The 23,160-nt window shown below is 39.9% G+C and overlaps 1 protein-coding gene across 1 annotated transcript in view; it reads left to right on the top strand.

The window, feature by feature from the left end:
* LOC129712404 (otoancorin-like) overlaps nucleotides 1–23,160 on the top strand; it is a 76,648-nt gene that overhangs the window by 9,200 nt on the left and 44,288 nt on the right. Inside the window, exons 2-9 of the mRNA XM_055660806.1 lie at nucleotides 5,618–5,720; nucleotides 8,616–8,650; nucleotides 13,202–13,368; nucleotides 13,663–13,829; nucleotides 16,733–16,863; nucleotides 17,459–17,595; nucleotides 19,682–19,793; nucleotides 19,989–20,204. Coding sequence (XP_055516781.1) covers nucleotides 5,657–5,720; nucleotides 8,616–8,650; nucleotides 13,202–13,368; nucleotides 13,663–13,829; nucleotides 16,733–16,863; nucleotides 17,459–17,595; nucleotides 19,682–19,793; nucleotides 19,989–20,204 — 1,029 coding nt within the window. The 5' untranslated portion in view covers nucleotides 5,618–5,656. The remainder of the gene's footprint in view (nucleotides 1–5,617; nucleotides 5,721–8,615; nucleotides 8,651–13,201; nucleotides 13,369–13,662; nucleotides 13,830–16,732; nucleotides 16,864–17,458; nucleotides 17,596–19,681; nucleotides 19,794–19,988; nucleotides 20,205–23,160) is intronic.

Below are 23,160 nucleotides of genomic sequence, written 5' to 3'. Positions count from 1 at the left end.
TGGATGATCAGACATGATCATATTGAATGGCGGTGCCGGTTCGAAGGGCCGAATGGCCTGCTCCTTCACCTATTTTCTATGTTTCTACAATTAGGGTGGTGGGTGTATGGTGTTGGAGGAAGTAGTTAAGGCAGGGACTATCGCAACACTTAAGAAGCAATTAGACAGGTACATTGATAGATCAGGGTTAGAGTGATATGGGCCAAATGCAGGGACGAGTGTAGCTGGGACATGTTGGTCGGTATGGGCAAGTTGGGCCGAAGGGTCTATTTCCATGCTGTATATCTCTATGACTATGACTGCATAAAAGCAATTTTCTCCATTAACATCTCTCAGGAACTAAAAGGGTCTCTAATAGGGGCAAGAGATGGCCGAGTAATCAGCCACCTTCCATGTTGTAATAGTTCCATGAATCTATTGGCAGCAATTCCGTCTCCTCTCTTCAGATATCAGACACCTCACTAGTGTTCATGCTCCTGACAGCCAGCCAGCTGAGATGCTGCCTTTGGGGCTACAAGGTTGGACTATATTGGTGGACTCTCTTACGTCAGAGGGGTTTGAAGTCACTCTTCAAGACCACTTGCATCTTCTTCCATGGAATGACAACTGCCTTTCCCAACCCTAAATCGACCACTCAGGTGATACTGCTTTAAACCGAGGAAAAAGGCAAGTACTAAGGGAAGTGAGGTTTAAAGTTGTTTGCCACAGAAATGTTTGTTTTAACAATATGGTCAGGCATTTAGCGTACATTATGAAAACAGGGAGGTAAACAGGATATGAATGGGGAACTAGGCATTGCATACTTTGGTGGTGCAAGCTGATGTTTTGATCAGAGAAGACCAGAAAGCTGCTTTTAATGTTGTGCTCTCTCCTTCCTCTTCCTCCTGTTCCTTCCATTCTGTAGTTGCTCTGCATTTACTTACTGCCTGGGGCTGGTTCTCTAGGATTTCTAAATTCGCCATCTCACTTTGGGAAAGAAAAAATCCTAAGGACTACTCGTTTGGTTATTGCAGAGACTCTCTCGAGCTTCCTTGTCCAGAGTCTACATTTCGATCTCCTGAAACAGACCATCAAAACATCTCATTTCTAGATTGTTTCCCTTATGAAGAGTTTACATTGTAATGCCCCTTTTTTTTAAAAACCAGAATGTTGCCTGGATTAGGGGATATTAGCTACAGGGACTGGTTAGACTGACTTAGATTGTTTTCTCTGGAATACCAAATGCAACGGGGAGACTGGATAGACGTATGTAAAATGATTGGCGGCATAGATAGGGTAGACAGTCAGAACCTTTTTCTCCAGTTGGAAAATTCAAATACTAGAGGGCATGGGCTTAAGGTGAGTGGGGCAAAGTTTAAAGGAGATGTGTGGGTCAACTTTTTTTACACGGACAGTGGTGAGTGCCTGGAATGTACTGTCAGTGTCGGTGATTGAAGCAGATACAATAGTGGCATTTAAGAGGCTTTTAGGTAGGTATATGGTTCTGTAAGGATATGGATTATGGATGGGTATATAAGAGATCTTCTTGGCATCGTATTCAGCATGGATATTGTAGGTTGAATGGCCTACTCTTGAGCTGTACTGTTCTACATTCTATATTCCCTTATCAAGAGTTTACATTCATCAACCAAGAAGCTAATGGCATTGTACGTGTTCACTCTTCAGTAATTACTAATGTAATGCTGTAGTCACTCGTACAGTATCCCCCGATTACTAATATGCATGTCAGTATCACGCCTTCCCGGTTTTGTAACCTGAGAAAGCTTGGTTCTAGCTTGACTAGATGTAGCTGTTTACCCTTATAACTGACCATGATGTGATCACCTGCAGCACTGAGAGTTGCTTTTGCAGGCTCCTTATAAACTGCACCCTAATCGGTGAGTTTTATTTGCATTGTAAACCGACCTACTCCTGGAAATCACATGAATTACTGTTAGAAAAGGCCTAACATGCAACAGGGACGTCCCATTGTTTAATCAGGCCTTACAGAGTAGATCAGGAAACAAAAGTGCTGTACGATCCAGCCACTGGCCTTCTTGATGTTGATGTTGGAGTAAACACAAGGAATTTAGTGCACCATTGAGTTTCAAACTTCTGGCACAGTCGTTAGATCAATGTCTGCCTGGATTTTTTCCAAATCCCCAGGCCAGAATCCCCTTTAAATGAATGGTGACCTCCATCCAATGCTTGGTCCAGAATCACCTAGACACATTCCCAAGTGTGTGGTGTTCTGTGATGGAGTGGAGTGGCACACAGACGCACATATCACCTGGCTTGTCTTAAATACACACCATAAACCTGTGACTCGCTTAACTAGGATACCTGTGGCTCAGTACAGTGAATGCGTGCCGTGGTCAGGACATTTCAATCCAATGTGTTGTAAATCTCACAAATCTCTCTCCAAACTTCACAATTCTTACCCTTGCTTTAAACAAGGGTGTGTTGCCATTTTCAGCGAGGGCCTTGATTCAGTTGTGGTCATCTCAGCTCTCAGTGAAACTTTCATGCTTTTCTCCTGGACAAAAATCACACAACCCTTTTACACAAAGTTCCAAAATGCAGCATAATGATGCTGACATCCAGGCGATACTTTATGTTATCTCCCACTCAGCTGTGTTTATAATTAATAATGATGGCAACTTTGAAAAGTAGCATTAATCTTTGTCTATTGGACTTCCTTTATTTTTGTAATACTATATGTTATTCCAATGTTTATTATTATATGATTACTAATTAGGTCATTATTATTATTATATAAGATAGACACAAACAGCTGGAGTAACTCAGCGGGACAGGCAGCATCTCTGGAGATAAGGAACGGGTGACATTTCAAGTCGAGATCCTTCTTCAGGCTTCTCCGATTCACTCTTCCCTCATTCCTTCTCTCCAGAATTTCTCTTCAGTTTAAACCAGCGTCTGTAGTTCCTTCCTACACATTATTATATAAGATTTTGGTTCATTAGTCGCACCCCGCTTTAATTTTATAACTGAAATTGTTGTATTGGGGATGTAGAGCCGCTGTCTGAAAAAAGCTCAGAGAATTGCTAAGGACAAACTGCACCCCCTCCACATACACCTGGATCTCCTGCCATCAGGCAAGAGATATCGAAGCATCAAAGCCCGGACTACAAGACTGCTAAACAGCTTCCTACCACAGGCTGTGAGGCTGCTAAACAGTCACTCTGTACTCACAGTCACTTGATTCTGCGGCTGGCACGGACACTTTAATAACTGGCACTGGCCACTCAAATCAGCTGCCCCGGACATTTTTATGATTGGTTTATTGTATTTTAACATTGTGTTTTACCTGCTTTTAACTATTTATACTGTTCCATCAGGGACTGGATTGTTTTTAGTGTTATTATGTGTGAAATGTTTTAAATTTCATGTGCGATGCTCCGCTATTCACTGGGAAACGTCTTTTCATTTTGCACTGTAACAACTGTTGCTTGCAAGATGACAATAAAGGTTGATGATGATGATGGTATTTTGTGTGGTGCAGATAGTCCCCTGGAGGACATGTGGAGACTGCATGTTGAGTTACCTGCTACCGTAATTACCTGCGATTAAAGAAAAGTAAAAAACCCAACCTGGAGCTCAATTATTACCCACACTTCAGAACATAGCGTTACAATCAGATTAGAAAATGCTCAGCAGATCAGAAATCATGTGTGCAAGGGGAAAAAGTGGGAAGAGAGGCAAAAACTGAAGAAGGGTCTCGACCCAAAACATCATCCATTCCTTCACCCCATAAATGCTGCCTGTCCCGCTGAGTTACTCCAGCATTTTGTGTCTATCTTTGGTGTAAACCAGCATCTGCAGTTCCATCCTACACTTTCATCACACGTTTCAGGTTAAAGATCCTCTATCTATCACCTGAAATGCCAAGTGTTGCTTTTAGCAGATATTGCCCAATTGAGCCTTTCCAGGATTTACTCTTTTGTTTCAGATTTCTAGCAACTTTTTATATCTTTTTTTAAACCAAAAATCAGTGATTTTGACTTGGTTGACTTGCTCTATTCTTATCCGGCCACCAAACCTATCTCTCAGTTCAAAAATGATATTTTGTGCCCAATCCTCACTGCTCTCTGTTCAGTTTGAGCATCTCTGAATCTGCTGCATCTACTTTTGGTTGTGAACTGTTTTGAGACGTCATGAAGACTCACCACGTTGTCAACAAATAGCTAAATAATTCATTGTGGGCTAAGGAGCAGATATAAATTGAGTTGCTTTCTTAGCTTTCCAAATGCAGTCTGAGACACATACAGATGAGGTGATGCAGTCTGAGACACATACAGATGAGGTGATGTCTGTTTAATGCACAATTATGCTGATTTATTAAAGAAGTGACCATTGGTTTAAATTGAAGGCTACATTTTTTCACAACTCAAAGGAAAATTAAAATGAGTAACACCATTTATTGAAAATACTTGCAAGGTAATTGATATTTTTTATATACTGGCTGAGGAATTTGCAGAATTGTTCATGCATCAACACAAGAAATGTGTCATTCCAATAAACTGGGGAGATTTCAGCCTTTGCCCTCTCTGAAAATACCTCACTTTATTGTGAACTGCAATATCTATCTTCCATGCAGTAATATATTTCAAATGCAACTTAATTTTCCAACCTGACAAGTAATCTCTTGCATTTCAAATAATTGTATTGGTTATGTGTAACATTGTGTTATTACATAAAAAAATTCAAAGCATTGTTTTATGTTCATGTTATATGTCATTTCATAGGCGTAAATATCTAATGCCTGCAAAATGAATTGCTAATATTATTTTTCATTTGCTGAAATTATGTTGCATTTACACAAATTGGACCCAAACAAAAATGTACAAGTCTGGCCAAATAGTGGTTTACATCGGAAATTTGTGCTAGAACAGCACTCATTTATTATTAGTATTGCGATTGATATTTAGTACTAGCAACTCAAAAGAAAATTGCTCTATGTCACAGATATGCCACTATTATTTCTATTATTATTATTAGGCTTTTATATTAAGAGTCTACTGGAGAGGCAGTTGACGGCACGGAAAGCCGGCACCCGGGACTGGCTGGGTTAGCACACAGTCTGTGTCTTTCGTGAGAAAGACACCCAATAAAGCTACGGAAAGGCCTAATGAACCACCATGGCCTAAAATCCATCAGGCAAGAATGAAATGCTCGGAGAAGGAGAATGAGGTGCAGCGCACAGGCCTTGAACCTGGTGAGACGCAGGAGGAGCCTGGCCAGGACTCACCCCACAGAGCCCAGTCCCTCCACGCACTAGAGTCTCCCAACCCCTGCAGAGTGGTTACTAAGATGGCTGATCCGTGGGCGGTTGCTGCTGGGACGCAAGTCAGGGCCTGATCAACCCCGGCTGGGTCGCCTGTGTGAGGGTGTCTGATATTGTGAGACCCCAAACACCCGATGACCCCAGGTCACATCATTGAGGATGCGTCCCAGCGCATCTGGAAGATGTATCTTTTTCACAATGTATTGATTTGAGGTTCAATATACGTGACTTACTCTTATAAATATTTTGATTACTTATTAAAAGCATATGCCAAGTTACTGTTTCTGATTAATTTTATTTGCATTTACTTATGTCATCTTTTATTTGATAAAGGGTTCGCTGTTAACATCAAAGTTTGGAGCGTCTACGAAAATGGGATTGAAATCTCATGTAATTGTCTTCATTTTCTGCTTGCACTTGTTCAGTCTATCAACAGGTAAGACATGGTATTCATCTTATGTAGTGGTGAAGATTTGTGATGTCATTCAGTTCTGGCAGAACTTTTCTTTGTTTTATAGTGCTGATCTTTCCAAAATGTTTTATTATGTCTCTCATTCCAAACTCCATTCCAATTCATCTCAACTTTGAAACCATCTGTTCAGGGTTTGTTCACTTCCCCTGTGAGGGGGGTGCGTGATTGTGTTTCCCTTGGGATTCCACTGGTTAGAGGTTTAATTGGCAACTATAAACTATCCCCAGTTCAGAGAACCAAGGTGGTAGGAAAACTGGGTGAGGAAATGTAATTGATGGGATTGCTCTGAGATGGGTACAGAGCTGAAGGGCCAAATCTTTTCCATCTATGTAATGGGAAATTATAAAAAATAGCATTTTATATCCCCTTTCTCTATTATGTTTATGTGGCTGATTTTGGGTGCTAGGTCCAAAAAAATCAGCAGGACCTAACAATCCCCTCATATTTTGCATTTGTTTTCTCTCTCACTGCCTCTCCCTCTCCTCTCTCTCTCTCTCTTCTCTCTCTCTCCCCCCCCCCCCCCCTCTCCCCCCCCCTCCCCCCCCCCCTCCCCCCCCTCTCTCTCTCCTCTCCCTCTCTCCCTCCCTCTCTCTCTCTCTCCCTCTCTCTCTCTCTCTCTCTCTCTCTCTCTCTCCCTCTCTCTCTCTCTCTCTCTCTCTCTCTCTCTCTCTCTCTCTCTCCTCTCTCTCTCTCTCTCTCTCTCTCTCTCTCTCTCTCTCTCTCTCTCTCTCTCTCTCTCTCTCTCTCTCTCTCTCTCTCTCTCTCTCTCTCTCTCTCTCTCTCTCTCTCTCTCTCTCTCTCTCTCTCTCTCCTCTCTCTCTCTCTCTCTCCTCTCTCTCTCTCTCTCTCTTCTCTCTCTCTCTCTTCTATCTCCGCCTCTGCCCCTCTCTCTCTCCCTCTCTGTCTCCGCCTCTCTTTCTCTCCCCACTACTCTCTGCCTTTCACTGCTTCTCTCTCTCACTCTTTGTCTCTCTGCCTCTGCCTCTCTCTCTATCTCTGAATATCTTGTGTTTTTTTTAATATAAAGGCAATGCTCTCATTTCAGGACTTTTTGAATAAACTGTAGCCAATAAACTAGTTTAATTTTGTGGTTGAGCTTAATCAATAGGGTTTGGGAAGGGAAACATAACCAATATCCCTTTGCCTGATCATCATCACGAGGAATCCTCTGCTAATTTGCACCATTCTTGAGGAAAGAATCCAATTTGGTGATACACGTTGTCTAGGTGTTTGCAAGGGACAAGTCTGAGAAGAAACTCAAGTGAGGACATCTTTAAACAATGGAATTTAAATGATTTCCAAAAACAGCCTTCAAGAAACAGATCACCCCAGGTAGCATGCAATTAGCTTGGTAATTCCTCCATTTAAATAAATCAGTCAACCAAAGTAACTCACAAATATCCAAAGCCAAATAAAGTTTTTTGTTTAAATGTCCATCAGCTAAAATTCTCTGTGTAGGAAGGAAGTGCAGATGCCGGTTTAAATTCTCTACCCTAAATTTCAACTGTAGTTAGTAACATAAAATGTGCTATATAATCGTACCACCACATTGGACTTTGCCTCAGAAATTAATTCCTTTAAAGTCATAAAGACTGACTTATGAGTGAATGCAACACTCATGGCCATGTAACACCTTTCGGAAGCCAAAATAAGGAGGTTTTCAGCATCTGTACTTTAGATAGTGCCACTTTATTAGCACTAGGAACCCTCCTAGAATCACAAGTAATTTCATTCAATTTTCTTGTTTTAATACACAAGAGTTTTACCACAGACGCATCAGGTAATTCTTCAATTTAATTCACAGCCACTGAGATAGGGAATGTACAGAAAACTGTGAAAATAAATAATTTTATATTTCATTAAATGAGAAGGTTCAGCGAGAGAAGAAGTCAGTTAAATTAACAATATAGGATAAGAGAACTGGGAGGAAAACGAAAAGAATGTGAACAAATGCACAAATACATCTTTCTTAGAGGGCTTTCTCTACAACTAACATAGCTGTCATGGCAGATGATACCATTATGATCAGCCAAAATTAATTTTGGTACATTCTATTTAAAGTTGTATTTTTAGTGCAATGTGGTAACATCAACACAGAAAAGAAAGAGTTATTATAAATGTCGCAGAAGTCCACTGGAAACCTAAATGCTTACTTGGATCGGGGGCGATCCAGTGCTTCCAGCATGTGGACCAGACTTTGGCCTTTTTCTTTCCCTTTGAAAATGGCATCAACATATGGTGACTGTACATTTTTTGGTTGTACAAAAGAACTTATGTGCGCACTGTAGACACAAAAAGCTGGAGTAACTCAGCGAGTGGGGCAGTATCTCTGGAGAGAAGGAATGGGCGATGTTTCGGGTCGAGACCCTTTTTCAGATGTATGCACTGTGCTGTGCATACAGGACAATAAAGAACCATTGGGCCATTTATTCTTGTTCACATGTCAGCCAGTGGTTCATATTAAATCACTAGCATGTAGGAAGTACTCGGATGTGCAAGGTGAAATGAATTTTTCACCAGTCCTGACCTCTGAACAGTCTTCCTTGGGTTTGTAAATATCCGTTTTGACTGTAGTCGATGTTATTGACATCTGTTTCTGGAGGTAAAATGCAGCTAACTGGAATAATATACCAACTTTGGCCCACTTCTTCAGGTAGTGTGTTATCATCCATCAAATTGTCCCTGAATACTGTAGTTGTTACTTACCTTATAGATTAGAAGATTAGAGGACCTGAAACTTTTCAGCATGTAATTCTGCAGACATGTTTATGCATTACTAATAAATCAATGAACAACAGTACGTGAATAACAATTACTTTCAGATTTTTCTCACATCCATATCTTTTTTGACATTCACAGTGTTTTCTCATGGACGTAACAAAGGCCAAAGAGAGGTAAAACAATTTACTCTAATTTTACGATGAAAGGAATTCTTGAAAAGGAATGCTGCTTTTAATCCAATGCATTCCAAGTGTCATCTCCCTAGATTTGTACATTAATTTTACATGTGTTAAAGCTGGCTCAATAAAAAAAGAATCATTTGATTGTCAACAATACTGTACCACTAATTCATGTTTGTTTTGCAAGCAGAATTGAGAAAGATTCCCTTTGTATCCCTACTCGTTGACACCCAAGCACAGCAAATATATTATGTAGGTACTTAATTTCCAATCGGAGGTCCACCATTCCTAAACAACATCTGGAATGCAAGGCACCTTTAATGTGACAAGATGCTCTGAGGATCTTCATAGGAATTAAGTGGTAAAATAAAAGTCACTACATACAGTTAACAGAACAATTGAAAGCTGTGGCAAGCTAAGGGTTGATTATTGATGATACCTGGAACTGCTGGTACAGTATTTTAACAATTGTCATGCACTTTGCCTGTCAAATTGTGTTGATAATAATGTAATGATTGCAGTTTTGTAACAGTGAATAATCACTTGGTAATTACAGTGCTCATAAAGCCTGGAAAACTTCCTGCAAGCCTAATAAGATAATAATAGCGTGCAATTCAAATCAGCAATAGATTTGTTAAAATGAGTGTGACGTTTTAGTACACAGAAAACGTAGCTCGATAACTAACTGATAGCCATCACGTTTCCTTTAAAGAAACAATTGTTTGAGAGCCCTGAACTTCAGGCTACATTTACAGCAGCACATTCAGGTTGCACAATGTTGCACTTCAATGATTGTTACTCCGCAAAATGAATTCTTGTAGCTTTTCAACAATTGTATTAAATGTTCAGAAGCCAGTTTCCTTGGTGACAGAGTTGGTAAGTAGACTTCCTTTCTGAATGCAGGGGGATCTGACTGCAGCAGAATCCTTTGAAACATTCAATTTTTTAAAGTTGCTTTCTGGTTTGTATTGTATTGTATTGTTTTTTACTGTGCAGAATGCACTGTGCATTTCCACCTCTTAAGAAGGTACCTAGTTTAATTTCCACTCTGCGCTGTCTGCTAAGCTAGATGAGTGGTTTAACCGCCTTCATAATGATTCCATTATGATAATAGGTAATAATTAGGCTCGGGCATGATGGCTGAATCCTGTGTATCCAAGTTACTCAAGCCTGGAAGATGATCTGCACAACTTGCATAAGAAACTGATGTAAATCATGTTCTTCTTCTTATCGAGTCTGCATCACAAGATTAGAAATTGTTCAGCCAGGACTGAACACACCTCTCAGCATCTGCATACAATGGAGTCTGTCTTGTGCTTCTTGTGCGTGGTGGTGGAAAGATTGGTGGAAACAGGACCGCGACGTGAACACTCTTTCCTTGATCCTGCAAATCATGTTAATGCAATATTAACCAATTCTGCATGATTCTGGGGGAGTTAACACCCAGAAACATGTAAAATGTATTAATATCACATTGATTCTATTTACAAGTATCTTTTGCAAATATCAATTGTAGTGCAAAATCCAAAATTCATTTCTGGCAAGAATCACATTAAATTGTATCACAACTGGTGATGTTCACTCACCAAAGAATATACTTGTAACAACGTTAAACCAAATGTTTTGTTTCAAGACTGTGACACATCTTTCCTACAATATTATGCAGAGTTATGCACAATTCCCTGCCTCAATTTTCAATTGAAATGATAGAATCTGGCTTCCTAGTGACAACACCACCAGCTGGTTTCATGAGGAATCATCAGTTTAAATGGCAGACAGACTGAGCCACCTTCCACGATGTTGATGTTGACAGACAGAAAGAAAGAGTTTCAGGCAGGCCAGTATTCCTTCAGATTTAAGTCGCAGAAACGCTAACAAAAACTTGCAAATAAAAAACCTAACGGTTCCAAGTTCATCACATCAGAAATTAACGCAACAAATAGAGAAGAAAGACATTGGTTAGAAGAAATAGCACCCAAAACCACTTCATGTTTCCCCACAACTCTGATCTCGAGAAAGAGCCCTGAAAAGATCACCTCACAATACAACATGGGTGTTTTTTTTACATTTCTTGACAAGTGTAGACAAGGAATGGGTGGGTGCCACAATGTTGGGGAAGATGGTGGCAGAGTCCTTTTGGGACACAGAGGCACTTGCACAAGCTTTTTAAGAACAAATCACAAAGAGTTTAATTGACAAAGAAGATAGATTCTTGATTAGTAGGGGTGTCAGTTATGGGGAGAAGGCAGGAGAATGGGGTTAGGAGAGAGAGATAGATCAGCCATGATTGAGTGGCGGAGTAGACTTGATGGGCCGAATGGCCAAATTCTACTCCTACTCCTTATGGCCTTATGACTTAACTTCCATGTGTAAATGATATTTATCAAGTCAATTTAAGTTTATTGTCCTTTGTGCAAGTAAGGTGAGGTGGAGGTACAATGGAAATCAATAAGTTACCAGGAAGAGCTGTTGAAAGTGTGAATCCAATCATTGCAGTCATCGCTAGCAAGGGATCCTTACTTCAGCTCATTTTGACTTTGGCAAGGCAGACGAGAGAGCAGCAAAGTATCAAAATTCATCATGGTCACCCGAACCTCAATAGTTGGGGTGCAGCATGCAGACAACACGTGCCTGCATATGTGGGGCTGAACTGAAGCCATCATGTGCTCATGCCATGAAGTATATGACAATCATAGTCTCATGCTCAATGATCACACGATAAAAAAAATTTCATACATCTCTCTGTCCTGCAATGATAAGACTTCATGATGAGATCCTAGAAAAATGTGCACCATTTTCCGTATCCTGGGAGCTAATTTTGGAAATGGCAGAAACACATGATGAAAGTCACCGCCGATTTCAATCCACCAGAAAACCTTTTGCTCAATTGAGGAAAAGACTATGTGGAGATCAAGATCTCAGACTCGGCACAAAACTCTTAATCCGCCAGTTATCAATAATCCTTGGGCTCTATGCTTCCAGGATTTGGACTACCTTTAGTTGATACTTTGGGAAAGTACCACTCTTACCACTCTCCACAAAATCCTCACAATTCACTGGAAGGACAAGCTAAACAATGTCCTCTCTCAGGCCATCAACCACCGAGCCCTCAATTAGACTCAATTATTAATATTCAGTATGCCTTGTGGACACATGGAACTGAAGATGCCAGTTTACACAAAGTGAGTTTGAAGAAGACTCCCGACCTGAAACATCACCTATCCATGTTCTCCAGAGATGCTGCCAGACCCCATTCATTTACTTCAGTTCTTTGTCTTTTTGAGTAGACCTTCTTGATGATCTGCCTGTCCATGAAACAGGCATTATATTCTATGTGTAAGAAAAAAAACTGCAGATGCTGGTTTAAACCAAAGATAGACACAAAAACCTGCAATAACTCAGCAGGACAGGCAGCATCTCTGGCAGCAATAAAGGAATGGGTGACGTTTCTAGCCGAGACCCTTCTTCAGACATTACATTCTAACTCCGTTGTGGGAAGAGACAGAGGAAAATGTTCTATTATGTGTTTAAAGTCTCCTTGAAGAAATGCAACCATCTTCACTGACTCCTCTGAATCTCTGGCTACTGACCATTAGTTTGGAGAAGGAACATGCAGCAACTTCATGTTCATGCATCAAGAACACAGGACATCCCACTAAAAGCAAGAGAAGGAGCATACAACTTCACTTGCTCCTCCTGACCCATCTGTGGAAGAATTCACAGGAAACAAAATGGGAAGCAATCATCTTCAAACCTGAGGGAGGTCTAAACTGAAGATATCAAGAGAGGTTGTCCACAAGGTTCCTCGGGCAAGGTTTCTGAGAGTGAAAGGGATTCTGTCGTTGACATTGAGAGCCGTAAAGACATTTGTGTTTGTTCACTATTTGGGATTTAACAGGCAGGTTAATTGCATCCTGATGTTACTCTTTAAGGGCTAGCTCGTGAGGTCAGAAAGATGAGGAAAGATATTAATAATAATGAAATTTGACTCCTATTTCCTGGTGCTCCTAAAATGTTACATAAGCCCACCAGCACTGTTCTAAACTGGTTTTAGGAAATTTCATGGTTTAATTTCAGCGCTTATTAAAATAGTATCAAGTAAATTGTTAAAATTATGTTAGAACCAGAAAACTGATACAGGTGAATAGCCATGCCTCAGATATGCTCAATTCCCTAGACCTGACAGCACACATGTAATTATAACTAAGAGTTGGTATCTTTGAGAGGTTAAAAACTGAGGGCATCGTATTTGTGCACCTAGCACTGTCAACTGCTAATTAAACTGAACGATATATTGTGGGAAGAATTTCCTCTGGGGTTTCCTTGCTTGAGGTTTGTTAGAGATCTGAACAAAATGACATGTGTGGCAACATTCACAAAATCTAATTAAAGTGGTTGGGGTACCTATAGTAATCACTTGGGCAGAAGATTACAGCGAGTAAAAGACAAAAACACAACTATTGCAATTATGTATTTGCCTACCTATGAATTTCCAAGGATATTTGAAACATTTCTAATTAACAATGTGTGCATTCTAAAACGTAGAAGTCAAGCCGATGTCGTGGATGGGAAGAGGATCTAAGAAGCAACCTCATTGCTCCAGGAAATATCACCAAATTTCTTGAACGCTTCAAGGACTCCATAAGCACTCTGAGTCCAGGCTGTGTCCAATCATTCAGTCTTAATGTTAGTTACTACAACCTGATGAAACTGTAAGTATGGGGGGGGGGGGGGAGGGGGGTTCAATCATTTCAGTTGATGATTGGTTAAATTATTCATCAATTATTCATCAATGGGGGGGGGGGGGTAGTTCAATCATTTCAGTTGATGATTGGTTAAATTATTCATCAATCATCAATGTGTAGGGAACATGATCTTCTTTATGCATCCTCACCAATGACACATTAATCTGTTTAATATTTTGAGCTGTTGCCTTCTTAAATAAAGTGGATTCATATGTTTTTACTGTGTTGTTGTATTGCTCACTCATTGTCGTTTCATTGCAGAATGATGGTCTTAAATGAAAAATATGATGACCTTATTCCTGGTACCAGGAAGCAGATTTATAAGTGGGTGGAAGATATTTACACAAAATCATCAGGACCGTTTGGAATGAACACCATGGACTCATCCAGTGGTGAGGGTTCAAAGCCTAATGGTGGCAAAGATAAAGGTAACAGAGCTGCAAACATGGACTGAATCAATAGAATGATTGAATGAACACCCATATATAAAATTCCTGAAATGGTGCCCATCTCTCAGCATTACCCAGGGGCTACACATTTGAAATGTCACACTTAAAATATCGCACTTCAACTGAGCAAGTAGGAAAGAGGAAAAAGGCAATTATTTTCTCTGTCTTTTTTCATCATGCGTGTCTGGCTGTCGACACAGGCAGAATCTGTGGGATTAATACATTAAGATTACGCACAGCAATTACTTTCTAATTGACCTCATGATGTGTTAATTCCAGGCACTTTCTCACTAGAAATTTCATCAAAATAGAAAAAAACAGTTTCACTTTAGCAACAAAGCATTAAAAAAGTGCTGCTGAGCACAGCGAGGATTAGTTTAATTTACAACTTTATATTGCGAATTATTTATCTTTCTTGAAATCTTCATACATTGTCAAGTTTATAATGTAACAGTAATTATAATCTGTATACAAACTGAAGCCTTTCACGTAACTAACAATTCTTGCAGTTGCTATCATTCCTATTTACAATACAATACAATACAATATTTATTGTCATTTGAGGCTCATACGATACTTTGTTTCTACAGCCATACAAACAAAAACGATTCCTACGAGACACACAACCAATTCACACAAACATCTATCACAGCGAACCTCTACCTCACTGTGATGGAAGGCAAAGTCTTTTCTCTCCCCATGCTCTCCATTTTTCTCCCGATGTTGAAGCCCGTATAATACTCAGCTTTTTGGGAATTTCTTTTCATTTATATAAATAATTTTTACATTTGAGTAAAACATAGTGCTGGAGGATCTCCAACAGCCCTTTCTGCTGTAGTGTTCTGCAGTTTGTGTCCATTATGTTTATCATTTCAAGATCAGCAACTTCACAGTTTCCCATTTTATTACCCACATGCCAACATTTTTCCCAATGCATTAATCGATAAACATCTTTTTGTAATTTACCTGTTTGCGTCTTGCAACTGGCCTTCCTACCTATGTTTATCTCATCCGTCAGTTTGGAAACTATATCTTTGTTTCCTCCCTCTGTCATTAAAGTATGCTACTATCGTATGTGCCTCCACCACCATCCCTAACAACGCACTCTAGTACCCCGCCATTCTTTATGTAAGCAAAAATCTTGCCCCACACAACTCCTCTAAACTTTGCACTTTTCACCTTCAAACTCAGCCGTTTTGTCTTTGATGTTTCCACCCTGTGACCTTATCTATCCATCTCATAACTTTATATACTTCTATCAGGTCTCCCTCTAACGTTTGGCATTCCAGAGAAAGCTATCCATGTTTTCCCAACCTCTCCACTTAGCTAATAACCTTTAGTTCAGGCAGCATCCTTGTAAACCTCTTCTTCACCCTCTCCAAAGCCTCCACATCCATCCATCCATCCACTCATCCCATCCCATCTCATCCCATTTGCAGGAAGAGTACCTTGGTCACGTGTGTAAAGACAATGATGGAGTTATTAAGGAATTCGAGTAGTACACACTTTGTGTCATGTGTGCAGGACAGGACTTTGTGGTCCAGGAAGGCCTGTAGTGGAAGGGAGGAAGAGTCTGACCATCAGCAGCTGCCGGATGTGGCAGGACCTGATGGTTTCAGGAAACTACTTGGCCTCAAGTAATGGAGATCTGCAGAGAAATGGAAAGGGATAGAGCAAGTTCAAATCCCAAAGGGGCCTACCTACATTATCCAGTTGTGCCACGTGCCTTTAACGTGCAGAGAAGTGAAAAAGCTACTTATCTTAACTACTAAACCAGGTTCGCTTCTTAATAAACAGACACCACACAAACTGTTTGGTAGACCAGTTCAAAACTTTACTTAACATCGGCCGATGGAATGGAGCGAGAATTCCAGTCAAGTGACCAACACAGACACTTGACTGTCCTCAGCCACCTTCTCTGAACAACAGAATTACATTGCCTTAAATAGGGTTTTTTTGTTCCCTTAACACCTTCCACAGACATTAATCATGTCAGAGGTACAGGAAAAGGTTTCCACAGATTGCATCACATCAAAGGCCTTTTGTTTACATGGTACAAGATATACTGAAAACATTGGGCCATTTGCGTTATCTCCAAAATAGACCACCCTAGCTCTTTCGTGCTTCCTCTGTCATTTGGTCCCATAAACATAGGTCATTTGGGGCATCACTTCAAAGATTTGACCAGCTATCTCTCTAGCCCTCAGCCTGCACTTGGGAGACAATACTCACACACACCCACAACCTAAGGCAAGCCTAATTTGACACTAAATATAAGCTGTAAGCTAGCCCAGAAACCAATTTAATATCTTCTTATATTTTTAACTAAAACTCGGCTTCATCAGAAGTCTGTGTAAACACACTACTGCATGACTGGGCCTTGAGTCAGCAAAGGAACTATAAACAAGGAGCATTGTAATTCTAGCTACTTTTGTATATGGGCACATACACACAGCCCACAGGCAGAGATACTCAACACAGTACAATTAAGGTCATGTGATTTCCCAAAATAAAATTTAAAGAAGAGTAGAAAATTCACAATTTCCTAGTGAATTCACATCAGTTCACTTCAGTTACTAAACTAAATTAGAGAATCTGCTGTCTTACCTGCTCTCCTTTGGAGCTTGCTAAACAGAATGAAGCTGTGATTGTGGCTTGCTTATCTTACAAATATCAAATGCACTTCCAATATCATAACTTGGTTCTGAAATGCTTCAAAATGTGCTTACGAAAAAAACCCAAAAAACATACGAGTGATATCTGCTGCATTTTGAAAAAGGATAAGGCGTTATTAAAAAGTTGATAAATCGATCTCCATTCTGTCATTTTTAAGCCTGTTGCAGTTATCAGAATCATGACTAGTTCTCTATGCTTCTTCTCAGGTAAAAGGAAGGGTAAGGATAAGGGTAAAGGTAGTTGGATCACCCTCGATCTGTTGAACATACTTGGTCGATTCATTGTCCAAGCACCTACCTCCACTTTCAAGGGCATTGCACGAGGTGAAACTAGCACGGTAAGAATATTTTCAAAATAACTAGACTTGGATTTTAAATGTTTGGAGCATTCAGAGACTGGACTTTCAATATTGAGTAAAACACAAACGTTTTGAGGAACTCAGCAGACCAGGAAAAATCTGGACGGGGGGATGGGATAGACAATATTTCAGGTTGAGACCCATCTTCAAACTCAAGGGCAGCGGTAGAGTTGCTGCCTTACGGCACTTGCAGCGCCGGAGACCCGGGTTTGATCCCGACTATGGGTGCTGTCTGTACGGAGTTTGTACGTTCTCCCCGTGACCACGTGGGTTTTCTCCAAGATCTTGGGTTTCCTCCCACACTCCAAAGATGTACAGGTTTGTAGGTTAATTGGCTTGGTGTGTGTGTAAATTGTCCCTAGTGTATGCAGGAGAGTGTTAATGTGCAGGGATCGCTGGTCGATGCGGACTCGGTGGGCCAAAGGGCCGGTTTCGGCGCTGTATCTCTAAAACTAAAACTAAAAAACTAAAACTCAAGTCCCGACGTCCAACCCAAAGCATCGTCTGTCCACTCGTCAACCCGAAACATCATCCGATCAAATTTGACTAACCCATGAAAAATGTGACTTTTCAGATATGCCAGCTTTTCAACTCTTCATCCGACCTTTTGGACAATCTCTTTGATCTCAAACCAGTGCAAGCTCGCATTCTCATCGAAGGACTTAATGCATGTGGCAACGTTAACATCAGTGAAGATGCAACAATTGCCAAGTAAGAGTATATTACGCTTGTCAATTTATAACTTTATCAGGCAGTAATTGTTTTAAACTTTTACCAGACCTGGATATTTAAAAGGTCATTGACAATGAATAATTCATTGGGACAATTTTGTTCCATTTTAAATCTGAGTCTTCTTCCATTTACTAGCTGTAAAAGGTACAAGATAATCATCATCATCGTCATTCTTTATTGTCATCATGCAAAGCAACAATTTGTACAGTGCAAAATGAGAAGACGTTTCTCAGGGAATACCGGAGCATTGCACATAAAAACTTAAACATTTCACACATAAATAAAAACAATCCAGTTCCTGATAAAAAAAAACAGTACATATAGTTTTTAAAAAGTGCAGGTAAAAAAGCAACATTAAAATACAATTTTAAAAAAAGTCGTAAAATGTCCAGGGCAGCTGATTTAAGTGACCTGAGCCAGTGCCAGAGTTATTACTCAGTGCCAGTTATTAAATTGTCTGTGCAAAAGCAGCAGAATCAGGTGGAATGACTGTTTAGCAGCCTCACAGCCTGTGGAAGGAAGCTGTTTAGCAGTCTGGTTGTCCGGGCTTTGATGCTGCGGTATCTCTTTTCTGATGGCAGGAGATCCAGGTGTGTGTGGAGGGGGTGCAGTTTGTCCTTTGCTATGCTCAGTGCTTTTTTCAGGCAGCGGCTCTGGAACAGTTCTTGTACCAAGGGTAGCGAGACACCAATGATCCTCTCTGCTCCCCTCACTACCCTCTGCAGAGACTTCCTGTCTGAGCAGTTACAGTTGGAGTACCATGTGTTCATGCAGTACGTGAGTACAGACTCCACCGTGCCCCTGTAAAAAGTCCTGAGGATGTTGGTGGGAAGTGAGACCTGTTTGAGTTTCCTCAGGTAGTGCAGTCGCTGATGGGCCCGTTTGACAATCCCAGTGATGTTCCTGGACCAGGTGAGACTATCTGTTATTTACACTCCGAGGAACTTTATGCTCTCCACTCTCTCCACCGTGGTGCCACTGATGTTGAGGGGTGTGTGTTTGGGCTGCGACCTCCTGAAGTCGACAATCATCTCCTTTGTTTTTTCTACGTTTAATTCTAGATTGTTGTTGCCGCACCAGTCCACTAGTTGTTTCACTTCCTCCCTGTACATTGTTTCATCCTCTCCACTGATGAGTCCCACCACTGTGGTGTCATCTGCAAATTTTATAATCCTGTTGTCCCTGAATCTAGCAGCACAGTCATGTGTGCCAGCACATATTAAAGCAGTGTGACATGCTCCTCTTGAAAGTTATAAGCACCTTACTATTATGTGATCTGATCATGATATGGTTCCATGTCTTTTATTGTAGAAACTAGGAACTGCAGATGATGGTTAATGCACAAAAGAAAACAAGTGCTGGAGTAACTTAGTCTGAAGAAGTGACTCAACCCAAAACGTCACCTATCGATATTTTCCAGAAATGCTGTTTGACCTCCTGAGTTACTGCAGCACTTTGTGTCCTTTCCTGTCTTTTATATAAGTTCTGTTTTCACAAAAAATCCTATTGCTTTGAGATGAAAGCATTATTCCACCTAACAATAAGAAGTCCACCTGTGTTAGATATTGGAGTCAGGTGCCAAATATAGAATATTATTAAAATAAAGTGTACTTAATGGTACGAAATAACATGCTAATCATAAGAATTATCCTCATAATCTATTGTCTCATAAGATAACCACATACCATATGCCCTAATAGGCATCATAATGGCTTTTGCAATGAGCTGAGGCTTAGGACCTAACTAGCTTCTGTCCAAAGTTATGCCTCCATGCCCAGATGCTGATTCCTTCCTGCTATAATTTCAGAGCTATTGCATTTGGGTGCATTGCAGAACTACAGTGTAAGTGAACAATTTGAGAAATTCACTCCAATAATTTTTGCTGTGAAATCTGGATAAAATTTCAAAATAAATTTCTGAATATTAATCCGATTAAAAAGGGTTCTAGTCCTTTAGGAAAATTGGTCTAATTTCCAGCTACAGGACAGATTTTATTTTTTGTCTTTATGTCTAAATCACATTCTGAGAGTAACCAATTTTTTTGTGTTGTCTCCTTTATCGCCAGGCTTGGTCAACTGGCATGTTTCTACCCCATCAAGCAACTGAATATGCTTAATAAGATGGCATTAAAGAGTTTGCAGACCCAATTGCTCAACTGTACAAGGAACTTAAAGGAGGTGAATGTGTTATGTGTGTTATGTTGGTAATGAATGAGATATCACCAATAGTTTATTTTCATTCCAAGTGTCCAATTCTAACTTTCTAAAAGAGGGCCATGTTCATTTCAAAGCCAATCAAGTTTTTAGATTTCTGTCAGGAGAACATGTGGTGTATTTCCTGATGAGTTATCCGATATAAATGTGTTTCTACAGATCTATCGGGTGCTTGTGGCAAATGTTAATGTCAATGATTTGACTGCTGAGAAAGTAAAAGAACTAGGAGCTTTTGTGGTTGGATTGAAAATCAGTCAAGTGTCCAACATCTCCAAAGAGGCCATTCAAGGTGCTCTTAGTGAACTGAAGGATGTCAAGGGGTGGTCCAGAGGCCAAATCAAGGTTCTTGTCAAAAAATACAACGAAATAAAAGAAGTGAGTATGAGTTGTTAAATAACTGTCCTTATTGTGCATGTAGTTCCACTTCATTGCTCTGAACATAACATAAGAAAAAACGTGAGTAGGAGAAAACTAATTTACCCTTCAAGTCTGTTCTGCCATTAAGTAAGGTAATTACTAATTTGATCTTGGTCAAACATTACTTTTCCATGTTTCATGCACCCCCCCCACTTGTATCTGTCAATTGCCATCTTGAATATATTTAATGATCTTTCCTTTATAGCTCTTGGGGTGAAAACATTCTAAAGAATGGTGACCTCCTGTGGGAAGAAATTCAGGATGCCTTATTCTGAAAATAGGTCACTTGGTTCTAGTATCCCTCAAAGGAAATACCCTGTCAAAATCCACTTTGACATTTCGCTTCACAGCCGAATATGTTTCCATTCAATCACTTCTCACTATTTTCAACTAAACAAAATCATGGGAGACCCCTTCCACCCCTGCAACGGACTGTTCCAGCTGTTATGGTCAGGCAAACGCCTCCGTTGCCATGCGGTGAGAACGGAGAGGTTGAGAAGGAGTTTCTTCCCAGAGGCAATTCGGACTAAACGCCTATCTCACCAGGGACTAACTCTACAGAACGTTTTTCCTTCCATTATTTATTATGAAAAAGAATATGTGTGTTATGATTGTGTTTATAATTTGTTTGGTTGTTTTGTTTGTCTTTTGCACAAAAGTCCGCGAGCATTGCCACTTTCATTTCACTGCACATCTCGTATGTGTATGTGACAAATAAACTTGACTTGACTTGACTTGAGGGAGCACAGATCTTCTTTCATATGCCAGTCTTTTCATACCAGAAATCAACTCAATTAATTTGTTCTGCACTGCTTCCGATGTAAGTAGATGCTTCCATAATTGCCAGTACACATTAGTCCAGGTGTAATCTCAGCAGTGCTATGTAGAATTCATCAAAACATCCTGATTTTTATCCTCCATATCCCGTGCAATAAAGATGAAGAATCCATGAACCTTGTTAGATATCTGATGTTCCAATGTGTCAACTTTTTTAAGGTATGTAAAGTATTGCGATCCCTTGACACCCATTGGAGTTTCATGAAATAATAATGTTATTTTTTACATTTTACCTTCCATAGTGAATAACTTCACACTTTCCTCCATCACTCTGCATTTGATAACTTCATGCCCATTCACTCAATGGGTTTATAGCTTTTTGCTGCCATTTAATGCCCTGGAAAATTGTCTCCTGTTATTTTCCTTTCATAAACCAGGCTGGTTCTGCCTGATTGCCTTACGACTTTCAAACACCTTGGCTCTGAATTCCAGCATTTTCCCCAAAACCAATATTAGACCAACTGACTTACAATGTATTGAATTCTGTCTTCCTTCTTGTGTTCGACCCAAGTTACTCACTCTCAAATTAACTTTGAAATTCTCGCTTACTATGATCACTATTCCCCAAGGGATGCTTTTTTATGAGATTATTACTTAATCCTCCCTCATTACACAGTATGAAATCTGGAATAACCGGCTCCCCGGTTGTTTAGACAATAGACAATAGGTGCAGGAGTAGGCCATTTGGCCCTTCGATCATTCATCAAATATTGCTCGTAGAGTCAATATCCTCAAGGCTGCGTTCACCATTTTGTTTTATTTATTCTGCATGATAATTAAATTGAAACACAATTATCTTTTTTTTTTACAAGCCACCATTATTTTTTAATACCTCTCCCAGAGGGTAGACACAAAATGGTGGAGTAACTCAGCAGGTCAGGCAGCATGTCTGGAGAAAAGAAATTTTGGGTTGGATCCCTTCCTCACACAAAATACTGGAGTAACTCAGCGGGTCAAGGTATCTCCATTCGTAACTGGGGGGAAGCTCCATTTGGGTTCTTATATGCTCCTCCAACCAATGGCCTCCTATGTTTACTATTTCTTTATTTCCATCCAAACTGATTCGAGTATCATTGCATAAATATCAACAGAAATGCTTGTCAATTTCTCTGGCCACTTGCAGTTGAAGTAGTAGATGTGTTCTTAAGAGGCAATGGTGTCTGATTACTGCGGGGTGCTTACACGGAAACATGTTTTTTCCCCTACACTGTTTAAATCCAAGACAGTGTTTTTTTCTGCCTGCCAATTTCCAAAGTAACTTTTAAGTGGTTCCCTAGTTTCTGATTGATATTGTGTTATAACCAATTTGGCCTGTGATTGCAAATAATATTCCCTAATTCATCACTCACATTATGTCCAACACATGTCAAGGAAACATGCATTGTAGCAAGACTACCTGTGTATAGTAGCTGCACTATTCTGCTCAAAAAATTCATCGCATTGAAATAAAAATAATGAACTTCAGAGGCAGAACACAGTGCTCAGTTATCATTATATAACATGCAAACCGCTCTCAATAGGTTTATAGATGTAATTTTATTTCTGGCAGAGTTGCATACTTTAGTAAATTCCTTTGTGTACACTGAGTATTACCATACAATAATTCTGCAGAATAGTGCAAAAGCTGAAAATTGAAGATTGAACCAGAAAATAATGGAAATGCTGAGCAGATCAGACTGCTTCCTAAGTTATAAAGCTGCATAGGCTAAAGTGAACTTTTATCTATTATTAAGTTGTAAAACGCACCATATAAATGCAAGTCTTCCTTTCTTCAATGATCATCCATAATTGAAAACAATCAGCTACCATACATTTAATCAATGGAATTGTTTTAACATGGCTTGACTCTCCCTTCAGCCATTTTAAACTAGCCAAACTGGCAGATTATCTTAATAAATTTAACTCAGCATGTGGACAGGTCTAAGAAGGTGCCACCAGATATTCTAATGTAAATACATCCCAAAAGAAATGCAATGTCAAATTATTCATTGTATGGTGCATTACCTTTGATATAATTCCTTTTGCAAAACCAATGTGTGATAGAATGAGGTGTATGGAGAACATTGCAAAGATGAAA

Source organism: Leucoraja erinacea, chromosome 32 (assembly GCF_028641065.1).
Source record: "Leucoraja erinacea ecotype New England chromosome 32, Leri_hhj_1, whole genome shotgun sequence".
NCBI classification, from domain to species: domain Eukaryota; kingdom Metazoa; phylum Chordata; class Chondrichthyes; order Rajiformes; family Rajidae; genus Leucoraja; species Leucoraja erinaceus.
Note: the sequence above shows the minus strand (reverse complement) of the source record. Positions and strands in the feature narration are given on the sequence as shown.